The sequence below is a fragment of the Sapajus apella genome, unplaced genomic scaffold (genome assembly GCF_009761245.1).
Source record: "Sapajus apella isolate SASKATOON/1434 unplaced genomic scaffold, GSC_monkey_1.0 scaffold26, whole genome shotgun sequence".
NCBI classification, from domain to species: domain Eukaryota; kingdom Metazoa; phylum Chordata; class Mammalia; order Primates; family Cebidae; genus Sapajus; species Sapajus apella.
Window position 1 is genome coordinate 18498060 of NW_022436966.1, and position 17212 is coordinate 18515271.

The window sequence follows — 17212 nt, forward strand, 5'->3', positions numbered from 1 at the left end:
CAGAGATCTAGAAGTGGCACATAAAACCAGTAGAAGTCCTTAAAGAATTAACATTTCCAAGGCCTTCCACTCTGGCTCTGGGCTGCTACCTGGAGAGGCTTCCCCATAGATATGTTTTTTGGAAATGATGCCAAGGACAGCGATGTGGGTCACAGGAGCCCCCTGGCTCTGAAAGTGGGTGAACTCTTGGGTATCGTCCTTACCTTTCTTGAGCTATTCACCATGCAGGGAATGGGGTAGGGGTGGGGCGTGGGAGGGTGTTAAAAGCAAAAGGTAGTGAGATTTTTGTCACTCTTCGTTGAGGAAAAAAATAGCAAATCTCATAAAGCCCTCTGTCATCAAAGATCATGGATCTATTACACAATAAAGACACTGCCACTTCACTTCCTACTTTGAAAGAATTATATGTGTTCCAGTTAGAATTATCTAGGTTCCAGTTATCTGAGCAGCTAAAATCTGAAAGACTATGGCCAATCTTAGGAGAAAAGAAGTTAAAGGGAAACTGAATGACAAAATTTTTCCCTGTATTCTGTACGTACACACAAAATAGAAGGCATTTACTGATTCAAAGTGCCAAGGACATTCACATATTTTCACTATTCATAACCACCTACCCAAGAGGGATTAAAAAGAGAGAGAGTGCTACATAAAAATCAGAGGCTTATAAACAAATCTGCTCTTTGCTGAACACATCATCCCACAGATAAAGCAACATGCGATACAGCACAATGAAATGGATCTATGGAACTTGCTAGTTCATCAGCATTCTGGAGCCAGAGCTACAGTTATTATTTGTGGGCATTTACAAAGCTCATTTAAAAATTTGCTCATTCTCTGTAGAAAAGAACACTGTGCAGATTGGAAGAAGATAAGGAAAAAATGCTTTGATCATTGAATTAAGCTAACAGCAAAGGACTAACTCACATCCCTGTACCAGACACATGTAGATATACTGTCTTCCTGGAAAAATAAAAATCAGTTCCAGAAAATAGGTGGTGTAGTGTGAGAAGACAATAAAAAAGCAATACTTTTAAAATAATTCATTCATTTTTCATAACATCACATTAAAATAACACTACAGGCTTGGCACGGTGGCTCACACCTGTAATCCCAGCACTTTGGGAGGTGGAAGCGGGTGGATCTCTTGAGGCCAGGATTTCGAGACCAGCCTGGCCAATAGGGTGAAACCTCATCTCTACTAAAAATACAAAAACTAGCTGGGTGTGGTGGCACACACCTGGGATCCCAGCTTGGAAGGCTGAGGTAGGAGACTCACTTGAAGCCAGGAGGTGGAGGCTGTAGTGAGCCGAGATCCCACCAATGCACTGCAGTTTGGGCAACAGAGTGAGACTGCCTCAAAACAACAACAACAACAACAACAAACACTACAAAGATGATGATGCTCTCTGTCTTCCCACTACAACTGAGAATAGGAGGGTCCCTGCTCATTTCAGCATACTGTATGTACCAGCATACTGTATTGCTGGTACAATACAGGTCAGCAATTGTCCTCATCTAGGTGGTGGGGTGGCAACAGGGGCAGATCTCACAATCCACACCTTCTCTAGCCAAGGCACCCAATAAGAAAGGAAGTCAAAAAAAGAAACAAACCCCTGGATTCCCCACACCTTGAACAATGCCAATATCCTTTAAGAATATTAAATTTGACCTCTGAGTGCTCTGTAAATTCTACCGAAATGACAGGTAGATTATCAAACGTAGGGCTGGTCCACACACAAACACCACTCTCAAAAGATTCTGGCTTTAAAGGAGTGTATTTTAATAAGGCTGAATGACAGAAAAGTTTACAGCCAACAACTTATCACCCTTTTGATTACAGAACTATACCAGAGGTTTTAGAGCCCCCACAAGCTTGACCTAAATTCTACCAACCATGCAGAGACTATACATACTGGTGTGGGACACCCAACACCTCCCACAGACACTATGGCTGTGCTGTACTAACTTCTAATGTGGCTCAAGGAGAGACAGGCAGAACAAGGGAAGACAGGATAACCAGGATGACTTGGCACAACAGTCACAAGGAGACCTGTAAATCATCTCCTGGACATAAAAAGCCCCACCCAAACTTTCCCATATCCTTTGAGGAGAAGTCACAGAAAACAGAGCCCCTGGGCACGCCTCACAGTTACTGGAACTCAGCCAAGGTATGTGTGGAGGAGTGAACTTCTCATAAGCAGGAATGCTAATTTAGAGCAAATGGAAATGAAGATCTAAAGACCTAGTAAGACTGACCACCTGTGATTCTACTGGGAAGAACTATAACTTTATCTACATATTTTTCCCATACATGTCTCCTTATGTAATTTACACATGTCAGCGGAAAATAAGAGACTGGAAATTTCAAGTACAAATGGGTTTCTCTCAAGGTTTCTCCCTGGCCACTCATCTGCTTGCTCCCTGGCCTTGTTTTTCCTCAGATTTAACCTGAGCTTTATCATGGTTAGGTGAACGAATTTAATCTTATTAACTTGCCCTTTAAAAGCAGGAATGTGGGATCCCATTGATCCCTCCATCCCCAAGAATATGGGCTAAGGTTAAAGAAAGTCATCAATAGTTCCTCAAGGGAACTGTCAAGGTGAAACAGGGACTACCAATCTGTGGAAAGCACAGCCCAGGCTGCAAACACCTCTTTATCCCTTTTACTACCTCCAGTGAAAAATGGCAGTTGGTATTCACTGCAGCACACTAGGCAACTCCACACAGCTAACTTTAGATTCCGTTACTCTCTTCTATGCCCTGTCTTGAGACATGAATGCCTCTGTAAGTGAGTATCCTATTTAAATGGGTTACTAATGCTTGCATGTCACTTAGAAGAGGCACTCCTGTCTTCAGCCTGTCTGGCTCCAGGCAAATCCCCCAGAGACCTAGATTTGTCAATATGGTGCTTAAAGCTGACAGACCCTAAGCTTCATAGTTTAGGGGCTTTCCTTCTTAAGGTTTTGCTGCAAGAGCATATTGCAAAATACACAGTAAGACAGCAGTTTAACGGAGGCAAAGGATTGTTTCTGTCATAGGTGATCTAACACAGTTGTCATTGGAGCCGTATTTCTTTTAATGTACAGTCACATGTTTGCATGCAGGGTGTCCATGATGACTGGAATCGTATTCTTAGCACATGACCTGATTCTACCCCTACACTCTTAGCCCCTTCAAGGTTCCTGCAGCTTTGTGTGGATATTCCTCAGCCCATTTATACCTCTGAGGATTTTTATTTTAATAAACCAGAGAGAGCTGAGTCTCACTGTTGTTCTCCAGTAGACAGAGAAATATGGTGTGCTCATGAACTCACACGTTAAATCAGCTAGATGCTTTTCTCGAACTAGCTTGCAGAGAAACTATTTTTTTCTGGCCAACTTTAGTTTTCAAAGTTTGCGCATGTATCAAAAGAGCATGAAATAGTGCAATGATCATCAGATTAATACCACATGTTAAAACCTGGTGCTTAGAATCAACATTACTACTCTTTGCATGTTAGATACACATGGGAAGAGCCTGAAAGATGGAGAGATGAAGGTCTTAAGCAAATAAGAAACGAATTAGTATTTTTAAAATCACTGCTTCTTACTTGGTAGCCAATTTCAGCTCCCTTTAGCTCTTTCCTTCCATGTTATTGAAATGTACATTGCTTTACAGAGTGAAAACATGACACCAAATGCTTTTACGTTGCACAATATTCTAGGACATCATATCCAAAAGAACTTCCTTTGATGATGGAAATGTTCTACATCTGTGTTGTCCAACATGGTAGCCACTAGTCACAGCTGGCTACTGAGCACTTAAGATACAACTAGAGTGATGGAAGAACTATGCTCTTAGTTTTATTTGATTACAGTTAATTTAAAATGAAATAGCCAACCAACCCTAAAGACATTGTGGCTGGTATCTACTGTAATGAACAGTGCAGTACTATACTATTTATATAATATTCTAGATTACAACAGTCTAATTAAGCTGTAGCTTCTAGGCTGGAGAACTGATGAAATGCCACATACCCCTGCCTGCAAGTCAAATGGTTGCTACGGATTTCTGGTTTCATTAATTTTATAATTCAAAAGGCTATTGGGCTAAAGGCTGGTTGGCAATTGTTATTACTGAAACCCAGGAACGGAGGGATTAAAGAGCAACATACCTCTTGACAATCTTGCAGGAATTTCTGTAGATCCCTGTTGTCCTTCAACCTCATCAAAAGTTCACTGGCTGTCTCACGATTCTTCCTATGTCTATTAAAATGGTAACAAAAATAATTTTTAAAAAAGAAAGTAGAGAATCTTGAAATATAGAATACAAATAAATTTCTTTCCTGGATTTCTATCTATGCTAAAAAAGAGTTTGCTTGCATTTCTCAATAATGTGAAGGAGACAAGATAAAGAAGATATTTTAGCATCCTCCAAAGGAGTAAGCCACAGTCCCATAGAGACCCAAACACCCGCCCAAGCTACACAACAGGCCAAACATACTGTCAAATTGATCTGTACAAATTTGGTGCTTCCTGACTTGGTGCCTGGAAAAACATATGAGCACACGCTATATACAAGTCCTTATTTTAGGCACTGGGGGAGAATTTGAAATTTTCAAGAAGCTCATAACTGGGTGATACATACAACGCTAAGAAAATATATATAATCATGTAACTGGGTTTAAACAAATGTTTCCTGATAAACAGCTTCTCATCTCGAAAAAAACTCTCCAAATAATAACAACAAAAAGGAATGAAAATTTTTAGACTTTTAAGACTATATACTAACTGAATGCCATTTCTAATCAATTGATAAGGGTAATTAAAGCTCAAAGAAGTTAAAACACAAAACCTTAAATAAATAACTTTTAAGAATTGGAAAGAGCTGCTGAATTTGGTAAACTCTCAGGTAAAGAGGGTGCTCACTCCCCTCTTGGCTCCTTCCCCATCTGCTGTGAAGGTGCCAGCACTCTTTGGCAAACTTCTTTCATGCACCCAGTGGCTTAGAGACTGGAAACTGAAGAAAGGCAGCGTGAACGCCTAGCAAAGGACTGCCTTCCAGTGGCTCCACTGCAACAGGGAGAACTTTATTTCCAATAGCGGAGGACCCACTGAGGATCCAGGTGTGCATGCCACACATACAGGAGCTTTACATTCCTGAGTCACCTAGGCAAGAAAGCCAGTCTATATTCAGGGTATTAAGATGGATAAAGACAGAGTGCAACTGAGGAGAGCTCAGTTTTCATTCTAATTCTTAAAGCAATTTCTCACTGCCATGTGCCTGCACAAGGTCTCTCCTCCATCGGCTAACCCCAGAGGCAGGGATGCGGAAGAACACACAGCCTTGGATTCCCCACCACGCTGAGGAAGAGCAGCATGGTGAACACGTGCTGCTGACTGGTCTGAAGAAACTTCCCCAGGAGAAAGAAAGACCTTAGAGATGCATGTGCCACATGGGTCCTCAGTGGCTGCTGACAATGCAGTGTCACAACCAACGTCTGCCTGGAGAACCAAAGGAAAAAGCCCTCTGCCTTTAGAGGTCCTGCAGATACCAGTGGCTACAGAACAGCAGAAATTATACATATTTACATGTTATTATAACATTATATATAATTATATTATGTAAATTATATTATATAAAATTATTATAAATATTATTAAGGCATGTTAGACACAAATAATGCCTTTTTAGTTTTTTTAAGTTGAAAGGAGTTCCACAGCATCAGGAAAAGGGATCTTAATATTCTTATACCACATAGGCAAAATGCAAACATAGAAAAATAGTTATTCAATAATGCTAAATGAAAAGAGTTTATACATATTAAACAATATAAAACTCCAAGGCAGGGGTTAGAAAGCAAACACTTAAATGGCATATGTTAGAGATGGGATTAAGGGCAGTAGTTCTCCCTTGAAAATGTTACACATTTATTGCTTTTGTAACAACAAAAAATAACAAAGGCCATAGACATTCTGTCACTGCCATCTATCATCACAAACCAAAATTAAATTTTAAAAAATAAAAGACTGTTATTGAATTTGGGCTTGTCATCTGAGAATGTGGATGGGTTAGGAACGTCAAAAGGAAGTTCCCTTCCCTCAAATTCCAGTTCTATTTCTAGTGGAGTTCAAGAATGAAAATCTTTAGAAGGGAGGTAATATGAGTTGGAGTTAGGGACAAACACAGGAGTCCTGCCCCTAGTCAAAGGCCTGGGAAAAAGGATTCTGTTCCCTCTGGTGTGGCATCTCATTTAAGTCCTACAGTAGCAGGGAAGAATCCCAGATACAGGAAATTAACAACAGGATACACAACCTTGCCTCTCACAGAATTAATTAGAAATGAAAGCAACTTCACTGTCTGGAAGGATTCATTAAGGGAGAAATATGACGAGACAGAATCCTGAATGTATTTCTTATATAATCACCTCTAACATACGCCTGGCAGATACCTGTCCATGCAGCCTTTCTCTTACACTGGGACCATCAAGATGGGAAGGAGGCGGCAAGGATTTAGAGTCACATGTCCAAATGACCCCGACCTACGCGCAGGTGTGACAATGGCCTTTGTGTGGTGTGAAACATAGTCATGCAGGCAGCTGGGACTATTGCTGACTCAGAAAACACTTAAAAGAAGTGAGTGTGGCTTAATAGTTTACTAGTGCAATGGACATCTTTCATAGGAAGTGAAACTCAGGAAATTCTCTCCATGTTGGATCATGGATTCAATTACAGGGAAGGTCCTGAGAAGGATCTTCTAAAACTAGGCTGTAGTTTCCGCAGTCCTAATAGTGCTTTTAATTTGGGGCCTCCTGATATAGTATCTCCATCTCTCACTTTCTATCCCTGTAATAAGACTCAAAAAAGCTCCCTCATCGTATGAAGCAGATGTGGGTGTTCTTGTTTCTGTGAACAGTCAAGAACCTCAGGTGCCTGAGTGAAACAGCTGGGTAATTTTTGAGCCTGTTTTCTGATATGAGACAGGGTCTTGCTTTATGAAGCTGGATACTGTTACTTGCTCCCCATGAACTGTGCTGTGGTTGGAATTTCCCTTTTGGCCAGGAGCTCCCTCCCTGTTCACACCCCCTGGTGTAGGCTAAGGACAGTCTCTAACCCCTTCACTGGCAATTTGAAGGCCACTCATGCCCCACCCACATCTGTTAGAGTCAGTGTCTTTGTTCTGGAACTTTTTCATTTCAACAACTGAGGAGATTTCCTGAACGTAAGCACATTATAATAATTTTACATTCTGGGAGAATCGCTTCACCACAGCATCAGGATGTTTTGATGCACAGGGATTAGATCTGAAGGTTTAGATGTTTACTTAGCTTGTGCTCCTACAACACCTGGAACTCACAGATGTGTGTGTTTTCATAACTGACAAGTATCCTCTAGGGTCAGTTTCAGTTCTGTGGGCCTCTGGGGATATTAAAGTAAAATCAGAATTCAGTTAACACCAGAGGAGAAAAATAAAAAAAAAATTGTAGTTCTCTTGATGGCAGGTCATTGGGAAGCTCCCTCTTTCCCTCTTTCTTATGCTTATTGATAGCACAGGGTCATCTTTACATTTCTTTTTTAAAACTGAGGAATCCTAAGGAAGCTCTGGAACACCAGGAGCCTGGGCTCTTGGTCAAGAGCAAAGGGAAGGTTAAGCCACAACTGAGGGCTGCTGCTGAAACATTTTCTCATATCCAGGAGTCTTGCCAGCGTCATCTGCTTCCAACCACTTTGTGCAGTTGCAGCACTAGGGACATAAAAAGAAAGCGAGGAAGCAGCAAGGCAGCTGTACGCCTGCCTGAATGCACACGTCCCTAACGGCCAAGCCCGCCGCAGGAAACCAGCTGTGTGCCTCTAACATGGAAGTATATAGGATATCTTATTTGCAAAATACTCAAGAGTTAATATTACAAAAAAAGGAAATTCTTTTTCTCTACGTTAAGAATGCCTTGCCCAATCGCTGTTTCTCACACTCATTTAAGGAGGGTGTGGTGGATTTATTTTTCTCTTTTGCAGCTGTTTTAAAAGCAACAGATACAAAATTATAATTAATATAAGTTATACCCTATTCCATAATACCACCCTTAAGAACATACAGTTCAGGCAGGGAATTAGCTCAGAAAAAAAGATTGGAAGTGCTAAGCTCAATAAAGATTGAGCCATCTTTACTGGAAACAGAGTAGTCTCCTCTCCACCCAACATCTTCTTTGATGTTAACCTGACCAAGGGTCCCAGGAAATCCTCTCGGATGTGGTAAGCAAGGGAGTATTTTTCCTTTCTAACACACTTGAAGGCCAGAAGACAGTCATAGAGAAAGAGCTTGTTTTTTGATGACAGTCTCACTGCAAGCCCTTAAATTCAACCCAAACTGGAACAAGAGGCTAGTGACTGATCCAGTGGCTGCTGGCCCAGACCGGTGTGTGCTAGTGTATCCAACCCCTGATGTGCCCCAATCACCAACTTAAGTAACTGAGGCAAGGAAAGAGTAAGGGGTGAGTCAAAAAGTTAGGGTCAAATCGAGTCCACTGGCTTCCAGCCAGGGAGGAAATCTTTCAGATAGACAGACAGATACAGATACACACACACACACACACACACATAAATAAATAATTTTAAACAAGAAATGAAGAAAGTGTATCCAATTCTGGAGACGCCCTGGCAGAAGAGGAAAATAACCTTTTCCCTTATTTACCTCTCATTACTAAAAAGATCCTATCACAGCATCATCCAAGCCAATTTTCTAAAAAAGTCCAGGTAATGTTCCTTTGTGGCTACGCCAGGTACTCAGAACAAGCAAGCCTCACCCTCCCTTCCCACTCTCCTGACAGGCTTCTTCTCATGGATTAAGGGGAACGTGGGCTTGGCTGGGAATACCTGGCACCAGGAGTCCTATCATGTGACACGTGTGTGTCAACCCTCAAAGGGCACGGCTTACACCTGATAGCAATGCATTACCGCTCTCATAGGTCCTTGGTTAAGAATTAACTTGGCTTCTCAGGCTTTCTTTCCTTTTGTGGACACTTACTTGTACAAGTCTCACCAGAACCACATTCTCAAGCAGCCACATATGGCTCACTGATTTTTCTGTATGGGTAGATGAAGTTCTGCTGGGTGCCCATACTCTGCCCACTGGGAAATTCATACCCACACTCTCAAGGGCTTCTGACCAATGATTCAGAAGTTTGAGAGCCCCAAGGTGCAAGGCTCCCTTAAGAATGTCAGCAAACTGTACCTGTCATCAATAGAGTCCACCTTCTCCTGGATGCGATCTGAGTTGATGTTCCCATCGCTCACCAGTCTCCGGCCAGTCTCCACCACAGCGTTGATCTTCTCCTCGTTGGCGTCCATGGTGGTCATGAAGTCCTCTTGCTTTTTAATTGCTGCTTCAGCTCCTTCCAAGGTGGTAGGCATTTCAGTGTGTGCCAGAACATACTCCTTATTTAAAAAGAGGAACAAATCATAGCAGATCAATGAAAGATCTCATTTTCCTGTGTTCTACATTTCCATGCAACATACTTCACAACACTTTCTTCATTATACTTACATAAAATAATTAAATCACATCAAATTAAAAGTTAGGAGGGGGAAAAGAAAACCCAGTGGGACATTAAGTGACTGAATTTCCCTCAGGGGTTAAATGCTCTAAATTTTTTTTTCCAAAGTGAGCGAGGAAAGGAACCAAAGCTTTGTGTATTGGCCTCAAGGGTCCTCTCACGTGCCTGTCAAGGCAATAGCAATGGACCCTCTTTAAAAGAGTAACAGCCCTGAAGTTCATGGCTATCCTCAGCTGTTTCTATTTCTCTAATCTCTGCCTTGTGTCCTCGGGTAAAGTCCCTGACCCTTCTAGAGCAAGACAGATTGGTCTCAAGAAAAAAGAAATCCTCACTGTACTTTTCTTTTTTTTAAAGAGACAGGGTCTCACCCTGCCACCCAGGTTGGAGCGCAGTGCATGATCACAGCTCACTTCAGCCTTGACCTCCTGGGCTCAAGTGATTCTCCTGCCCCAGCCTCCCCAAGAGCTGGGATTACAGGAGTGAGGCATGATGCCTGGCCCTCACTGTATCTTTTAAATTAGATCAATACCTCAATTATAAGGACATGCTATGAACACATAAGGGATCCTCAATGGCAGTTGAAATGGAATGGTACTTTGTAAGGCAAGGCAGCTCCTATGGCAATCTTCAGTTCCTGTCCCCTACAATGTGACGGATTTCAATGCCTTAAAAGTATAGAGAAAAAAATCTCTAAATTTATCAACATAATTCCATACAGGTGTGGTTTAAACCAGTTGTCCCAGTCAAAACATTTCAAAAGGCAGCTAGGGCTGCCTTCATGGAAAGAAAGCACAGGCAGTAGAAACCTTACCTGGTTGTTAAGAAAGGCTTCGGCTTGCTTCGTGTCTCTGAGGAACTGCTGGTAGGCGTGTGACTGGGAGAGGAGATTTTGTCTGTTCTCCCACATCTTGTGGAGCTCATTCCATCCAGTGTCCAGGGCCTGCAGCCGCTGCCGTAGAAACATGTACTGGGCGTCAGTCTGCCCCTGGGTGACCATCTCGCCCATGTCCCTCATCTTCTGATAGTCCTCCTCGTAGTTGTCAATCTCGTTCTTGATGTTCTCGTGCTGCGTGAGCAGCTTCTCAGCCTCAGTCAGCGTGTTGGGCATGTCTTCTGAGGCGATTGCTGTCTGGGTCCTGGAGAGCCAGGATTGGAAGTCGTCCAAGTCCCGCAGGAACTGCTGCAGCTTGCTGGCCTCTCCCAGGGAGGCCTCTCGGTTTTTCAGGGTGGTCTTCATCTCCTCCCACACGTCGCTGATCTCGGCCAGCCGAGACAGGATGGCCTGGGCCTGGTCGGGGTGCTCGGACTCCAGCTTCTCCGCCTCCTTCTGCAGGTCACTTAGCTTTGCCTCAATGGCCACCAAGTCCCGCTCCATGCCGGTCAGCTTGCGCTGCAGGGCCATGACGCCGGCCAGGTCATTGCCCAGGTCCTGGGTGGACTCAATGACCTTGGTCTTTTCCCGAATCCAGGATTTGGTCTCATTGCACTCGAGGTGGTAGTTCTGGATGCTCAGGGCAGACAGGAGGGCATCTTTCTTCCTGTCAACCAGTTCTCTGAACTGGCTCCACCTGTGAGTGCAGGGGCAGAGAACAAGTGTGAAAAAGGGAAGACCGACCATGGCTGAACTGCAAAATGAACAGTGATGGTTAATGCTGCTTATCTGTTTTCACCATCTTTGCTTTGACTACATGCTTTTCGGAAAATCATCTCACTCAGACTATGAACACCAAATATAATGGAGATGGCTCAGGAATGCAATGTAATCTGGAAAAAGCCTGCCACGAAGAGGAATGTGTTAAAGAGCTCCAATGTGAGCAATGACAACATATCCATTCCCAGAGTCAATTAATTCATGTCAGCAACACATTATTTTACACATCTCTGAACTGCACCTAATGAACGTTTTCCAAATCTAAGACTGATGGTAACCTTCAAAACTGGGGCCAGCTGCCACAACCTACTCAAAAATGTTTACTTAACACAAAGATAAGACTGGGACAAAGGTCTGCCCTGACAATCAGGACTTTCATTGGCAAATTAGGTGTAGAACATGCTACAGTCTTCTTCCTGAAGTTATTTTTAAAGGGATAGCACAGGTGTCATCTAATAATACTATCTACACTGGACACAGGTCACACCAAGACCCTAACTTTGGTATGGAGAGGAGCAGGTGCTGGGCTGGCTCAGATCATCCTTTTGCAACCAATGATGTTGCCCTGACAGACACTTCTTGCAAAACAAAGACAAGTCAAAAAGCAGGTGTCAATGACATGACATCAGTGTAGCAATGTCAATGACCCTGTGTGGGAAATTCCCAACAGCAATGCTCAGTGAGTGACCTTACCCTCCCCAGTCCCACATGTGGAAGGATGGCACGCTGCTGGCCATGTGCTCACCTCGTGTTGAGTTTGTCCTGCTGGGCTTTGATTTTCTTCTCACTTGGGTGGCTGCTGTGCATCAGCTGGCGTGCAATCTGGTTCACCACTGCGACCCGGGAAGCCTGGTTGTTCATTTCTGGTTCTAGGCTCTCAAATCTGAAACAGCAATTGGACAGGGCGGTCACCTCCTGGGCCACTGGTAGCCACAAGAAACAGTGCAGTGCCCAGCAGTGCCCCGCTCACCTGTGTTGGATGACCTCCAGGTCCTCCAGCTTCTCTGGGATCTGCATGTTGTTGAGCCACTGCTCCTTCTCGTCGATCCAGAGCTCACAGGCATCACCCTCGCTGAACATCTTGTACAGGGCCAGGGTGTCCTGGAGCGCCTGCTTCCGCAACCGCGTCAGCTCTGCCACCTCCTTATACCGCTCCTCGATGCCCGACAGCCTGCCCCTCACATCTGGAGACTCGGCATGCTCCTGGGGGAGGGCGTTGGCTTGCTCATGCAGCGTGTCAAGGGTGGGCCTGTAATTGGCGATCTCTTCCGCCACATCCTTGTGTTTCTTGACCAGAGACTGTGTGGAATACTCGTCGTGGCCCACATCGCTGCTGGAGACAATCTTGAGGATATCCAGCATCCAGGCGTCAATGTCATCAGCATCCGCCTGGAACTGGTGCAGCAGGGAGGCCTCCTCCAGGCGCTTCTTCCGAATGGCCGAGAGTTGCTCCAGGTTTGCCCACTGCTCCCGGATGTAAATGATCCTCTCACGGATCTTCTCTGATCCAAAGTGCTCCTCTGTGATCATGTCTTCGCCTTCCTTGATTGCCTGCTCAAAGTGGCCACTGCGGCCACTCATCTCATCCTCAAATGCCCGGTGCTTGCTTAGCAGGCGCATGACGCTGGTCAGGTCTTTCCCGTAATCATCAGAGGATAGGATCTTCTCCTTTTCCCTTATCCAGCCTTCCTCTTCTGCCATCTCCCAGAAGAACTTCCAGAGGCGGCGGGACTCTTCCAGACGGGCCCTGCGCTCAGCCGCCAGCTGGCAAAGCTCTTGATAACAGAACTCCATGTGGGCCACACGGTCTCGGATTACCTGGGGGTCGCAGGGCTTGTAACCTGTTTAACATCAAGGAAGGAATGAATGTGGGTGCGTGACAGTGCTCAGTGTAGGTGCAGGCTCACCTGCAGGCAGTGATCTACGTTCTTATGATTACCAGCTCACTGCTAAATCTAGATGCAGGGCTGTGTGATAAGGCAATGAAGCACCTTCTAATATCCTGACTGAAACAGGAGTGAGGGCAATGATAAATATTACATTTTTTGGCCCAATCGCAAAGTGATCACTTAAGAACGAACCAAGATAGCACTTGAATCATATGAAAAAGGCAGCTGCATTTGTTTCTAGAAATATAAGAAGCAGAGCTGGGCGCAGTGGCTCACGCCTGTAGACCCAGCACTTTGGGTGTCCAGGGCAGGTGGATCACTTGAGGTCAAGAGTTCGAGATCAGCCTGACCAACATATAGAGAAACCCCATCTCTACCAAAAAATACAAAAATTAGCTGGTGTGGTAGTACACGCCTGTAGTCCCAGCTACTTGGAAAGCTGAAGCAGGAGAATCACTTGAACACAGGAAGGTGGAGGTTGCAATGAGCCGAGATCTCGCCACTGCACTCCAGCCTGAGCAACAGAGTGAGACTCCATCTCTTACAAAAAAGAAAAGAAATATAAGAAGCAAACCAAATCATTCCAAACATCCTCCAAACTGAGCAATCTCTGACCAGCTGTGAAAGTCAGGAACTGCTGGAGCAGCCACCCCAGGGTGTTGGTGCAAGGCCATAGAGAGTGCGATATGGCAAAGTCTCACTGTTAAACACTAAGCCACTCAAAGGCAAGGAACATTTGCATATTTAAGGAAAGGACATATCAATTCCAGAAAAACAAGACAGAGTCAGCGTTCAGAAGTCCACTCCATTGTATCTCATGCTCCTATGACAAACCCACCAGGAATGTATAGTGGCACAGTAACTTTAAAAGGTCCGTTGTGCTTCTATAAATCTGAATCTCTGGTGACCAGGAGGTAATGCCTGGAAAGGGCCATCCTTACCTTCCCCATCTGTTGCGAACTTCTGGGCGGAGGCATTGACACCTCTAACCCGCTCTGCTTGGATGCCAATGTCTGCTTCAACCAGGGTGTGCTTCTGCAACAGGTCTTCCACGCCAAGTAAGTGTTTGCCATAGTCTTGAGATAATACTAGCACCTGTGCACAAGAGGCAACCGAAAGGACATCTGTAACTATAGCCTTGACTTCAGCATCACATAATCTTTGGACAAGCAGAGAGGCAGCAACAAAGCTGCACCTTCCCTCTAGCCTGTTATGAACCCCATACCTTCAGGGGAAGATGAGGGCCAATAAACAAGAACAAAACAAATCAAACCTGAAAGCCTGAGTCAGGAGAGCTATCACAAACTAAGGATCACCAACCTTAGAATAAGCAAGCCAAATCTACACTAAAGAGTGCAAAACAGAAGAAAAATGTGGCAGGGGAAGGAGAGGGCTATATGAAAGATTTCAAAATATAAACTGAAGCTTCAAGAAAAGAAACCGTAACAACTACTCAAAATGTAAAATAAAATAAAGGTGATAGACCTGGTCACTTCAAAGTTGAAAGAAATCTTTCAGAAGTTGCTGAGCCTGTAAGTGAATGCTTTTCCTCCGTTAAGAGCTTATTGGTATGCCTCTACTGTACTTACACAATCCATGGGAGAAGAATCTACTTGAAAAGCTTACAAGCCATATTTTTAACCTAATAAGGAAAGCATGGTCAGGCGGCTGTCTTGCTTAGTAGACCCCAAGCAACTCTAGGGTTTAAGTTTGAACTCACTGATACTTTCTTGTTTCTTCCATTAACCAGCCAAATTTGGGGGCCTCATTCTACATCCTCGCCAGATGGAATTTCTGCTTCACTCTTACTTCTGAGGAAGTCTTTGGGCCAACCTGAATTACAACATTCATCATGATTTATAAAATGAAAGTCCCTCTCTGCTACATTTTACCAACATTTCCATTTCAAGAGGTCAAGAGAGGCCAAACCTAAGAACACTGTAAATCTGGAACAATAGGAGGGAAAACTGATGATATCAGGTGGCCTTGCCCCTCCGCCAGAAACAGTCCAAGAGGTAGGCAACAGATGACAGCTTACATCTTGGGAAGGAAATCTCTTGCATAAAGTCAAACTTGGGAACACAGCGTGCTGAGACAAAGGAATCTTCATGGGACTGTTGAAAACTGACCTATTCTCTTCTATCTACAAGGCTACAGGCCTACCAGCTGAGAGAACTGCTTGACATGGCTGAGCAATCCATGGCCTGCATCGGAGGACATGAACAGGTACAGGGCCATGGCATAACAGCAGGTCTCTTCCTGGGAAGGGGAAACAGATGGAACTCTACACTGAGAGTGGTCAATAAATGGCATGAGCAGCCGCTGCCAACCAGCCCATCCTATGATCGTGCACATATTACTGCATTCCATCCTCGAAATAACTGGTTAAGGTAGATAGGAAGTACAATCTCCATTTAAAGATTAAGAAAAAGGGCTTAAAGAGATTAGGCAACTCAGACACTCACAATCAGAACTCTGGCTGCCTGGTTCCTGGCCTATCCTCTGTCCACAGCACCTACTACTCTCCCTCCTCCCAACACCACCTCTCTGGGACCCCCTCTCCCCAAAGTAGTATCACTCACTCACAGATCGATGAAATGGTAAGTTAGTTTAACCCTGAAGAATTAAAAATAAAGAAAACCACAATGTGATTGATTCCCTACATTGGAATATATCTAAGATAGGTCTTACTCATAGAAACAGAGCTCTAGCTACTCAACTAGTCTTTACAGCTTTTTCACCCTTCACGTCTCATTTAACTACTGACCTACCAATTTTCCCATGGGTGATGTAGCTACTCTCTAGCTGTACAGGTGGGCAGTTAGACAAGGCACGCAGCTGTATGTAGGGGTTTAGTGAGTAAGTCCTAGAAAAGAGAGCCCTAGTTAGATCAGCTCTGGCCTCCTTCCTTTCGGTCAGGTTTTACCTTCATTTCGTCCATCCAGTCCATAATGTAGAGCATTTCCTGGAATATCTTCTGCAGCCCCAGGTTCATCTCGAGCCGCTGTCTCCGGGCCCTGAGCAGTTCCAGTAGATATTCCCAGAGCCGGATGACATTGTCCTTCCTTGCTGTGATGCGCTTGATGTCGTGGTAATTCTCAGCCTCAAGCTCCCTGGCCACGGCTACCACAGCCTGCACACGCTCCTCGTATGCGGCAATGTCTGTCTCAATGGCCTCGTGCTTTTTGGTGGCGGCCTCAACTGCGGGAAGGTCAAATCCAAAGTTGTCCTACAGAAAAATGGAATTAAAACAAAGAAAATAAAAAATCCTTCCAGGCCAGTTGGCTCACACCTATAATCCCAGCACTTTGGGAGGCTGAGACAGGTGGATCACCTGAGGTCAGGAGTTCGAGACTAGCCTGGCCAACATGGTGAAACTCTGTCTCTACTAAAAATACAAAAATTAGCCAGGCATGGTGGCACATGCCTGTAATCCCTGCTACTTGGTAGGATGAGGCAGGAGAATCACTTGAACCTGGGAAGTAGAAGTTGCAGTGAGCCGGTATCACACCACTGCACTCCAGCCTGGGCGACAAGCATAAAACTCCGTCTCAAATAGTAATAATAATAATAATAATAATAATAATAATCCTCCTGTCCCATGCCCCCAGTACTCCCCACTCCCCCCCAAAAAGAAAAAAAACAGAACAAATGTAAAATCCGGAGCACACATTAATCCCTGGTGGTCTTAAAGCCAACTCAGACTCCTGAGTCTCCCTACCTCACTGGTCTCTGCCTTGAGCTTAGATGCCCTCCTCAAAGCAAACTAGTAACTGCTCATTTTGCAGAGGAGCCCAGCTCTTATCTAGTACCTTACTGAAAAGCTTGAGCAGGTAACAGCTTACGTCAAGCCAAGTGGAAAAGCAAGCCACTTTTATTTCACAACCAGTCTAAATGTCTCGAAGGTCAAAGATTAAAGAAAAGAGAGAAACTGTTAAAACTTATTATAAATGTGAATAGTTCATACACACTCAATGGCTCTAAACAAACTCTGCTTGAGCTGCTTCCAAATCTATGAAAAGTTACATAAATAGAAATGTGTATCAGAAATTATAAACATCCTCTTCATGGGAAGTGGCCGAGATGACCCGACAGCTCCTCCAGAATGCTGGATGTCGACAAGCAGCTGTTCTCTGGCCCTCT

The 17212-nt window shown here is 44.3% G+C and overlaps 1 protein-coding gene across 8 annotated transcripts in view; it reads right to left on the reverse strand.

The window, feature by feature from the left end:
* SPTBN1 (spectrin beta, non-erythrocytic 1) overlaps positions 1-17212 on the reverse strand; it is a 214328-nt gene that overhangs the window by 28334 nt on the left and 168782 nt on the right. For all 8 annotated transcript variants that reach the window (XM_032292124.1, XM_032292128.1, XM_032292123.1 and 5 more), the window contains 7 exons: positions 15996-16298; positions 14011-14164; positions 12151-13021; positions 11926-12063; positions 10341-11097; positions 9208-9410; positions 4154-4244 (listed from right to left, as the gene is read on the reverse strand). In XM_032292124.1, the coding sequence (XP_032148015.1) occupies positions 4154-4244; positions 9208-9410; positions 10341-11097; positions 11926-12063; positions 12151-13021; positions 14011-14164; positions 15996-16298 (2517 nt within the window). The remainder of the gene's footprint in view (positions 1-4153; positions 4245-9207; positions 9411-10340; positions 11098-11925; positions 12064-12150; positions 13022-14010; positions 14165-15995; positions 16299-17212) is intronic.